The sequence below is a fragment of the Engraulis encrasicolus genome, unplaced genomic scaffold (assembly GCF_034702125.1).
Source record: "Engraulis encrasicolus isolate BLACKSEA-1 unplaced genomic scaffold, IST_EnEncr_1.0 scaffold_175_np1212, whole genome shotgun sequence".
NCBI classification, from domain to species: Eukaryota; Metazoa; Chordata; class Actinopteri; order Clupeiformes; family Engraulidae; genus Engraulis; species Engraulis encrasicolus.
Genome location: NW_026945296.1, coordinates 81,260 through 93,001, shown reverse-complemented (window position 1 = coordinate 93,001; position 11,742 = coordinate 81,260). Strand labels below are relative to the sequence as shown.

Here is an 11,742-nt window from a genome sequence, read left to right as displayed (position 1 = left end):
GTAGGGGCAACAGGGAGCAGTGGAGTTGAGAACAGTGGAGTGGAGTGGCAGACTAACGTATATAGTGTGATTCATGACGAGTGGATCAGCAGGAGTCTCGATTGTTGTCGTTGTTGTTCATTGCAGTTTGAAACATTACGTCTTAACCTTTCCGCCCACACATCTTTTTTGTTCTAAAGTGCCATTTAAATGCAGGTGATTTATGGAATAATAAAAGAAGAAGTGGAAGAAAAAAGAAAACAACAGAAAGGGGAAATATATAAAGCACAAAAAACGTGGAAGATGGAGACAACAGGAATTGTGGGAAGTGTAGTGTTGGCAGATGTAGAGGGAGGAAGTGACTGGGGAACTGGCACACAATTTTGGGACAGAGGCACTGAGGAGAAGAGAGGAGAGGAGGAATAGAAGGAGAAAGAAAGGGAGGAGGAGAAAGGACAGGAAAGGAAAGGGAGTTGGGAAAAGGGGCGTTCAGGGATAAGGGGTTTGTGGTCAATATCCAAGTCAACTTTTGTTGTTCCTTTCTCCTCTCTTCCTTTGTGCTCCCTTGTTCTATGTCTCCCTCTTCATCTGTTCTTCGTCATCTTGCTTTATTTTCTTCCTCTTCCACTTTGTCGTCGTTGCTATTCCCGCGACTGGTAAAAGAGAATATATCCCGACTCGGAATTCTTTGAAATGTCGGAGGTCAGGCCGTAGAACTCCTCGATAGCCTGTGCATCTATTTTCTAAAGAAAAAAAAATGAAAAAGCATATAATCAGAGAAACAGGGAAAGCCGGAGATGAAGTTGAAGACATAGGCAAAGACAATGAGGGCAGTTACATGCACAGATTATTCCCATTTCAAATGGAATATACTCAGAATTCGGTTTAAAGTTCCGAATATTTCCGGAATATTCCACTGACGTGTGAAACAGTATTCTGCAGCATTCCTGAAAAAATGACTCGTGTGCATTCTGTTCAACATGTTAAGATTAGTTGCATGTAATGGCGTTCTGGGAAAGAAGGAAAAAGACAGGAAAAGAGAGATAAACAGAGACAGAGGAAGAAATAAACAGAGGGAGCGTGAAAGACACACAGAGATAGAGGAAAGGGAGAGATTATATGGACATATCGGAAAGGTAGAGGTGGAAGCAAGAGAAAAAGAGAATGAGAAAGATAAAAGGAGTGAGAGCAAGATAGAGAGAGAGAGAGAGAGAGAGAGAGAGAGAGAGAGAGAGAGAGAGAGAGAGAGAGAGAGAGAGAGAGAGAGAGAGAGGGAATAGACAGTGGAGAAAATGGATGAAAGTTAAATGTGATGAATCAGAGCCCATGCAGACAGATGTGTGTGTGTGGGCTTCCTACCTCCACTATGTCGTCATCAAACAGTAGCCAGAAGCCATGACTCTTCACTATGGTGATGTAGTGTCCTCTGTTCGGCCCACTGGTGGACAAACACACACACACACACACACACACAGCCATGCGCGCACATGTGCGCGCACACACACACACACACACACACACACACACACACACACACACACACACACACACACACACACACACACACACACACACACACACACACACACACACACGCACACGCACACGCACACACAGTAAATCATTTGTTTTGTAGGACCACATGTATTTAGAAGGTGTGAAATTGACCCTTCGAGCAGTGGCGGTCTAGGGACGAGCATTGAAAATGAGGTTTTGGCTATAAATGCTATGATGCTTGCTGTTTGGTTGTTATGCAACCTACATGTTTTATATCTGTCCCTATCAAATAAATTTAACTAAACTAAACTACAATGAATTGTGCCCCGGGCGATACAACAGTCCGACGACCCACCCCCTTTTATGGCCAGCCCTCAACAAAAAAACACACAAAATGCGAATAGTATGTTACGATTACAACAGTGTAATATTAATAGTGTGGCAATAACATGTTTTGAACTATTTTAATATGCCTGTAATATGCTAACATGTTTTCAGCGATTTTTGCGATGTCATTGGGGGGCGAGATTTCACAACGATACAGCCCCCTCTCAGCCCCCTGCCCGTTCAGCCCACCCCTAGGACCGGCCCTGCCTTTAAGTGTTGAATTAACACTACATTTGAGAGTGTAAGAGCAGTGAAAGACTGCTAATGCACTAATGGGTGTCTGGAATTGCCTGAGAGTGCTCTTACACATTGAGCTTTCTACTAGCCTAGTAAACCAGCGCCACCCGCTGGACGCCATTTTTTTTGGCTGCGAGTGGGTCTGGCCTCGCATCGTGGTAGTGGTCTGCCAGGCTTGCCAAGAATCTGGCAAACCAATCACAACGCAGAGTTTTGTTTTGAATCAAAGCGGGCAGGGTTTTGAGGGAGTGACGACGAAGCTCGCAACGTTGGGAAAGCACATCAACGAGAAAGATGGCGCTGATTGGGCAGAGCACCGGCCTATAGGCACAGGCACAGTTTGATAGGCAACGGGTTGTTCTCATCAACAATCTTCGGATGTACGATTCATCGGGGCCAGACTAAATTACACATCCAATCTCACATTTAGGCTGGTTTATCAGGCTAGCTTTCTACATGACTTTGACAAAGCATATGTTCAACCTGTGTGGGACACATTTTCCACACACTTTTCCATCGTCTTTGTGTGTGTGCGCGCGTGTGTCTGGGTGCGTGCAGGTTGCCTACCTGCCGCAGTGCACCACCACGGCCACCAGGTCGTACATGCGGTCGAGGTTGACGGCGTCTGCGGAGGTGTTGAAGAGGCGCAGCTCCAGGGGGAAGACCACGCGGTACGACAGCTTGGTGTAGCGGTGCAGCTGCTCCATGTACTTGAAGCGCTTCAGGTGGAGCGCCAGGATCATGGGCAGCTTCTTAACACGCATCCTGCGCACACACACACACACACACACACACACACACACACACACAATTATACTTCAGATGCAGGGCCAAGATCACGGGCAGATTCTCAACACGCATCCGGCACACGCACGCACACACACTAACACTTCAGGTGGAGGGCTAGGATCATGGGGAACACACATCCTGAAGACAGAGACAGAAACACAGACACACATGCACACACACCTTTTCTGGGCCTCCTGTTTGCTGCAGCATGTTTCACAGTAGTATTTATATTCACTGCAGAGGGTCTCTGTATTACTGAAGTCCCTGCAAACACAAACAGACAAACAAACAACAGATACACATCAGGAAAAGCTGGTAAGTGGAAAGTCTGAGTGTGTGTGTGTGTGTGTGTGCGTGCGTGCGTGCGTACACACAATCCCTTGCACGTCATTTCAGTGTAAACTAGCACTTTGCCTGTGTGTGTGTGTGTGTGTGTGTGTGTGTGTGTGTGTGTGTGTGTGTGTGTGTGCGTGCGCGCCTGTGTGTGTGTGTGTGTGTGTGTGTGTGTGTGTGTGTGTGTGTGTGTGTGTGCTCAGGATGCGTGTTAAGAGGTACCTGAGACAGTGCGTTATTGAAGTGTTCTGCTCCACGTCCACAGACAGGTCTAGGAAGTCCTCATCCTTACTGCTGACCTGCGGTAACACAACAGGAGCACAAACACAGCTGAGTGTCAGGATAAATACATCATAATATACAATATGAATAATGTAAAGAATAATATTATATGAGCATATCATATGACAGGTCTAGGAAGTCCTCATCCTTACTGCTGACCTGCAATAACACAACAAGAGCACAATCACAGCTGAGGATAAACACACAACAATGCACAATGTGTCATAATGTTCAATATGAATAATGTACAGAATAATTAAATATGACTGCACAGAATAATAAGAGTGTATTATGTGACAGGTTTAAGAAGTCCACATCCTTGCTGTTGATCTGACCTGCACAGACAAACAAAACAGATCCAGATACACACAAACACATCAATAGAGATCAGTGCAATATGAGTTGATGAGGGTCGGCATATGAACGGGTTACATAGGCAGGCGTAAGAGTACTGCATCTCATCATCACTGCTGACCTGCACAGAAACACCATAGGATCACAAGAGGACAAACACGTCACTGGATGCAATCAGTATTAGGTGCGGAGCTATCGGGGTGGGGGGTGGGGGATGGTAGTGGGCTGGGGACTCTAAGGAATGGTAGTGGAGACCCTGTTCTGTGTGTGTGTGTGTGTGTGTGTGTGTGTGTGTGTGTGTGTGTGTGTGTGTGTGTGTGTGTGTGTGTGTCCTGGTGGTGGATGTCAGAGTGAGTCCACTCATGCTTGCACCTGTGTCTTTGTTTTTTCTGACTGCATTTGAGATACACACACACAGGAGTGTTGTCTTTGATGTGTTGAGAGGTGTACAGCCTCTCCAGAGGGATGGTCATGTGTGTGTGCGTGCGTGTGTGTGTGCGTGTGTGTGTGTGTGCATGTGTAAATGTACAGTCATGAATCGGTGTGGGTGTGTGAGTCGGTCTTTGAATTGACTTGCGTTGAGGACAAAAGCTCCAGCTTCAGTGACGCAGGAGGCTTCCTGCAAAAGCAAACCCACTAAATCACACACACACATGGTCACACACACACACGGTCACACGGTCACACGGTCACACGGTCACACACACACACACACACACACACACACACACACACACACACACACACACACACACACACACACACACACACACACACACACACACACACACACCCTGTTTTACCGAACAGAACAAACCATTTCCCAGCCGCCATTTATTTCATTTGGCTGCCTAATGGCAATGACTGAGCCAATGGGAAGAGCATGAGAGTCAGGAAATCACTGGAGGAGACAGTAAAAAGAAAGAAAGAAAGAAAGAAAGAAAGAAAGAAAGAAAGAAAGAAAGAAAGAAAGAGAGAAAGAGAAGTGAATAATGTGAATACGTAATGAAAGAACATGGAAAAAACAAAGGAAATGCACGAAAAAAAACGACTGTGAGGGAGAACAAGCAACACAGAGAGAAGATGAGAGAAGGCGAGAGAAGAAAATAAAAGGAAAGGAACAAGAAAAGAAAGCCTACACCACGACCAAGTGCTGAGTCAGGTGAAAAATGAAGCGGAGGGAATAGAGATTCTATCGGCGGTGCTTATGAAAACCCATAACCTCAGACAGCATCCATGCAGCCTGCTGACACACACACACACACACACACTCTCTCTCTTTCTATAACCCACACTAGAAGCCCTGGCTATCACACAAACACACATGCACGCACGCACATACGCACACACGCACAATGCTGAGGCAGCAGGTGGGGTCAGAAGTTTGTGGTTCATGGGTGTGGCCACTTGTGGTCTATTTCATGGCCTATTGTTGTAGGCCACAAACACACATGTGCATTGTCCACACACACACACACACACACACACACACACACACACACACACACACACACACACACACACACACACACACACACACACACACACACACACACACACACACACACACACACACACACAGTTTCTCAAAGTGTAGTGTGCGCCCTTGGGAGTGTGTAAAGGCCAATTCATACTTATTGGCGTTGACGGTTGCAACCATCTGTGCGCGACCACGCCCCCCGCGCAGAGGCTCTGCAACCATCGTCGTGCGCCTCAAGAAAATCATGACTACACGTCAAACGGTTGCGAAGGTCGCTGAGAAAAGGCGCTGTGATTGGTCGTCTCGCTACTTCCTTGTTCTCGTGGCGGCACAGTTCTCCGTAGTTTACGAGAGCCAAACTGTCAATATTCTGTGAAATACGAATGCTTTCTTTCTAGTGTGTGTAAATAAATGAAGATACAATGACTGAATTAGTAAGTAACAAACAAACAACACATCAGTTTAGCACTCGCTGCACAATGCCGGCAGTCTGACTACTGTACTGTAGCCTTGTAGCTATGTAGCCAAATGTGGCTAACGACATGAGACCTCCTGCGCATATGTATAACATCAACAGTGGTTAGCGACCAGAACCAACGGCCGCCGTTGCTGAACTATAATCTGCACTTAAGTCTTCGTAGATAAACTATGAGAATGTTGAGGTCAATTCATAACAGTGCACAAATTGTCCGTGGTCAAAAGCTGTGAAACGAAATACAAACGTGATGGGCATAGACAATGACACAGTTGTGTTGAGTTGTTTTAAGATATTTCACATCTCGCAAACAAAAACATACCATACATGTTGTGCTTAAACATCTATGGCTTTCCCGCAGTAATAAAAAGCCTAGTGCAAGCGTGGAGACGTGAAGGATTCTGGGTATTTTGTCATGGCAAGGATGAAGAAGTGTATCCTTGGAAATGCTACGAATCCAGTGTGTTGCACTTAGTAGATTTTGAAGCATGCTTGACTTTGCAACAGTACTTGGCGAGCCGTGATGACGTGGAATCCTTGAAAAATGGGCAATACTCACACTAGCAAGGCAAGGACACTTCACATGCAGAAATGTCCATTGTCTCTCACCGTCTTGCAATGGGTCATGTTGGTATTCAATACTATAAAAAAATCGGGTTACACTTTACTTGACGTGTTGCTGCATTACACATTCATAGCAGCTGTTATACACTTTGCATGAAGGGTTCATGACCGTTTCGCAAGACATTCATACCAAATCTTTCATAAACATGGAAGACAAAAGGACAGCAACTTGTCAAAATAAAAGTTAAGCAATTGCAAAACAGCGTTGCTACTTTTGTGCTTCTTTGTTTCACTTTTATTTTGACAATAGCTGTCCTTCCATCCCCTGGGTTCATGAAAGGCTGTATGAGTGGGTCATGAAACAATAATGAATGCTTCATACAGACTTTATAACAGCTGCTATGAATGTGTTATGCAGGAACTTACCAAAAATCGTACTGAAAACGTTTTGCACCCAACACACATCCTTTCCCACCCCACTCTCTCACCGTATCGCAGTTAAGGCGCTGTCGTGTCTCATCCACCTTCACCCATCCACCCAAACCCACATCAAACCACACACACCCACCCTCCCCACACACAATATTATGCAGTTGAGGCACTGTGTCTCGTTGGAGAGCGTGCTTTGGAAGATGCTGTGCATACAACACACACACGCACACGCTCACAGCCTTCTTCTCACCGTTTCGCAGTTGAGGCAGCGCGTCTCGTTGGTGAGTGTGCCTTGGAAGATGTCGTGCACCCAGGTGGCCTCGGCCACCTTGTGCTCGTGGTCGTTGCTGGGCGCGTTGTCCGAGGGTGCGTTGGCCGGCGTTCCATTGTTCTTCAGGCGGCCATTTTGCTTCTCCTGCTTCTTCTCCTCCTGCAAGATGTCCGCCACCGTGTTCAGCAGGTAGTTCAGGAACTCGTGTGCATCCTGCTGCATATAGTTGTCAAACAGGTCTAGAGGGACACACACAAACACACACATACAGATTTAGACATAGACCCATTCACATACATGAAAACAGTCAAAACACACATATAAAAACATTCAGATACATGAAAACACATATAAATTAACATGGACACATATGTTCCTATGTCAGCATTCTGCTGCATGTAGTTGTCAAAACATGTCAAGGGTGGGACACATAAACAGATAGATAAAGACAATTAGAAAAATGAAACGTATAAAATGCCTTTTAAACTGCTAATAACATGCTATTAACACATTAGGGTGGTCACAACATGGAAATAATATGTTATAACATATAGCTAACAGTGCCGATTCATGATTTTTGAAATGCCCTCAGGGTGGGGTTTCACAGTGGTACCAGCCCCACATGGGAGCCGCCCTTGGCCCCTGTACACACAGACAGAGTAGACATACACAAACATACACAGAGACATTTAGATGGACACATAATATTCCCATGTAAGCATCCTGATGCATTTAGTTGTCGAACAGGTCTGGGGGGTGTGGGTGGGCAAACACAGGTAGATAGATAGACCAGCATCATGGCAAGTAAAATATGATAACATGCAATTGTTTGAGTGGTATTTGTAAAAGCAGACACTGTTCATTTTTTGACTCAATACTTACACAATATTTAATTACCAATCTACATTAAAATGTAATACATTCTAAAGGGTGTACAAACGTATTTCTCGCACTGTATGTTGCAACACAGCAATATATTACATGTTACAGCCACAGGGAACTTCCAGACTTCCCTCACATGTTGGGTGCACGCTCACGTGTGTGTGTGTGTGTGTGTGTGTGTGTGTGTGTGTGTGTGTGTGTGTGTGTGTGTGTGTGTGTGTGTCCAATGCAAATCCAGTAATGATGAATGATTTAGCCCTCTCAATACCCGTGAGCAGCAGCAAAGCCCCAGGTGAGCCCACTGACAATCCCACACACTGGATATCCCAACGGCCTGCACCTGGGTGCAGCCAGGCATGCCCTGTGTGTGAGTGTGTGTGTGCGTGTGTGTGTGGAGTCCGGCTTTGACAGAGCGTGGCATTGTTCGCTCACCTGGAGAGCAGCCCAGACTCAGACAAGCGAATAGTCCAATCTCTCCCTATAACCCCCACCAGGAGGCCGGCCTGTCTCTCTTTCTCTTTCTCTTTCTCTCTGTCTCTCTCTGTCTCTCTCTGTCTCTCTCTCTCTCTCTCTCTCTCTCTCTCTCTCTCTCTCTCTCTCTCTCTCATATTTGGATTTATCTTTGTCTCCTTCATCTTTTCTTCTCGGTCTCTCCATGTCATGTTTCACTCTTCTGACTCTCTTTCTCTCCTCTCCTCACGTGATGACACTCCTTCCTCCCTCCCCGTTTGCCTCTCTCCCTCTCTCCCCCTCCCCTGCCCTGCCCTTCACTCTTTCCTGTCGTCTCTCACTCCTGTGTTCTCTTCATTTGGTCCAAACTGAGAGGCTCTTGTCAGGGGTACACGTGAGCCTTCCTTTGGCACCTGCTCCCCTCTGCCCCTCTGCTGCTGATGCCCAATGCAGGGCTGTCCTGGGGCAGAAATAGGGACCAGGCACTTTTGGTTTAAAGCAGGGCTTTGAATCGTTATTTTTTTCCAAATGGTTCGTTCCGAACAGAAACGGAATTATAGCGTTTCCGGTTATGGGTTCCACCAACAAATTGACGTTCCCGAACCGGTTAGAACAAAAAAATACTGTTCCCGGAACGGTTAATTTCGTTCCTGTCAGGAAGAAAATTCTCGGTGCGCTTTAAACACGCTTCTCTGCAATGTCTAACAGTTATGCAATGGAAACTCGCCCCTTTTGTATGATAGTGGTTTCTCTTATTTAAGATGTGGAGTGGAGACTTTGTAATCCCTCTCTCCATTCAGTCAGCGAATGTCTGATGTCACACAGGATGTGAACCTCAGCCGTCATGGTAACGTGCACAGGAAAATCATTACTTTTTTTGTTTTGTTTGAGGAACGGTATTAACCGGTTACCATTATTTTTAAATAAGTGTTCCTCTAATAAGTGGACCTCTAATAATTAGCGGCGGAGAACTAACTCCCCGGTGGGCCCACATTTACATTTCTGAAAATAGTGGTCCACGAGGGTGCGGGGCCCACCGGGAAATGCCCGCTATGCCAGATCGCCAGTCCAGCCCTGGTCCAATGCCACTGAAAGAGACTCAGACTCCTCTTGCCACCAATGCACCCGATACCAGGGGGGTCTGCACAACAGCCTGGCACCCACACACATATGGCACACAGCTGGCTTTGACCCCAGAACAGGTCTGAGACATATGCACCATATGTGTGGTATTTGCGCATGCATATTTTTTTGCGTTGTGTTTGAAATAGGGCCATTCCACGCCAATCAAAAAAAAAACAAATCTCCACACAATTGTGTTTTGAAATACATGTATTCTGAATAAAATGGCTGGGTGTTCCTTAGATATCCAAGAGAAAGGGTTGAAATTGAAACCCCCTATAAGTGAAGTGGTATCCTTTCCAAGTTACAAACCGTTTTATTGGAGGAGGGCCCGGGTAGGTGTCAATTTTCTAGTTCCCAAGGCCATAGCGTAATAATGATACAATAAAGCAGGCTTACATTTTGCATATCTGTACTTGAATAGGTGTAGTCTGCAGCAAACTGTTCATGTTTGCTCTAGAGGATTCCCCACATCCTCATAGAACCCCCTCAAAGTTGATGAACATTCTTGCAGTATTTTGTTGCGCAATCTGTTTAGGCCTTCAGAAGACATATTCCAACACAACATAGGCTTTCCTTGCACGGGCGCAAGATGAACGTCTTAGGCAGGATGACATCTACCTCTTCTCTGTGCGTGCGTGTTTGTGTGTTTGTGTGTGTGTGTGTGTGTGTGTGTGTGTGTGTGTGTGTGTGTGTGTGTGTGTGTGTGTGTGTGTGTGTGTGTGTGTGTGTACGTGCTAGAGATGGGATTTATGGCTCTTTGACAGAATCCGGATCATAGTGGCTCGTTCTTTTCAAAGAGCCCTTCAAAAAGCTGGCTCTATTGAATGTTTTTTAGTTATTTATTCATTATATAGCGTTAACAAGAAAGCATTTTGACTCCACCTCTAGGTCGTTTTGTCCAAGCAACAACTGATTGTCCTCCTTCTTTTCTGCCGTTTCTACCACTCTCTGCGACAAACACTTGTGTTTTTTCCCCAAATGAAAGCACTCAAGGTCACATGCTCAAAATTAACGGAAAACGAACGAAAGAACGGAAAAAGACTGGCTCCCAGCTGTGATTCGGTTCCCATCGTTAACGTCCAGGAGCCGTTCAAAAGAATCAAGTCATTTACAAACCTCACAACACTTGTGTGTGTGTGTGTGTGTGTGCGTGCATCCATGCGTGCCTGCGTGCGTGTATACTCACCGTTCTCCTTCCTCAGCCTGGAGATGAACTTCTTGGGCGGGATGACGCCCACCTTCTTCTTCTGCGTGGCGATGCTGTGGAAGAGGTCAGCCAGGCACGTCAGTAGGTTCTCCCGCTTCTTGGCCTGCGCCTTGTACGCCAGCACATTCTCCCGGAACGGACGGCAGAAGTACAGCGCCTGCAGCACAGAGTTGCAGTAACACGTGTTCCCAAACTGGAGCACAGGAGGAGAGGGGAAAATGGAAAGAAGAAAATATTATTAAAGCTCAAGAGAGTCTTTGTGCACAAGCCTTCAGCAATGCAGGTGTGAGGCAGGAGAAGGTGAACAATGAACAAAATTCAAAAGACACCGCACACTGCTTACTATTCTTTTTTCTTATTTCATTTTTCGGAGCCAACTGAAAATATTATTATTACTACCACTACTACTGTTCTTAAACTGGAGCAATAGAGAGATAGAGAGAGAGAGGGAGCGAGATAGGGAGAGAGAGAGAGCGAGAGAGCGCGAGAGAGAGCGAGAGAGAGAATATTATCAATAAACAAAAACAAAGTCAAATTTCCACACTGTGGACATTAGTATAAACCAAAGTAAGTAAAGTAAGAACAGCAGAAAAACCATCACTGAAAAGAGGGGGAGTCGCAGTAACACATGTCACCAAATGTGACACACACTTGTTATGGACAAACACAAACACACTGACGCCGACTTCACACACATGAACAAATGGACAGGGTCATTGCAGTACCTGGCCAAACAGGTCAGGTGATGAAGGAGAATAGCAGGATATAGGAATGTATATGGTTATAGGAATACAGTATGGCATAGAGAGAGAGAGAGAGATGACATGGAAAGAGGGAGGACAGGTAGACATTGTGAGGCCATGTGAGCTAGACGGGGTGCTGTGCAGCATCTTTCATGGCGGATTATGTCAGGTGGCGTGGGGCAGGGGAATGGGGAATGGGGTAGGGCCCCTGACGAGAGGCAGCCTAACAATCCAGGGCGACATATTCTAAATAAC

At 45.9% G+C, this 11,742-nt stretch overlaps 1 protein-coding gene across 1 annotated transcript; it reads right to left on the bottom strand.

Moving 5' to 3' along the window:
• Window positions 1-434: 434 nt before the first annotated feature.
• On the bottom strand, window positions 435-11,297 carry LOC134442508 (ubiquitin carboxyl-terminal hydrolase 46-like). Its single transcript, XM_063192648.1, has 8 exons — window positions 11,289-11,297; window positions 10,724-10,937; window positions 7,060-7,319; window positions 3,445-3,521; window positions 3,070-3,153; window positions 2,668-2,865; window positions 1,339-1,417; window positions 435-722 (listed from the first exon to the last, which is right to left on the bottom strand). Exons 1-8 carry the CDS (start codon window positions 11,295-11,297, stop codon window positions 621-623), a joined length of 1,023 nt encoding a protein of 340 aa, XP_063048718.1. The 3' UTR covers window positions 435-620.
• Window positions 11,298-11,742: the final 445 nt, after the last annotated feature.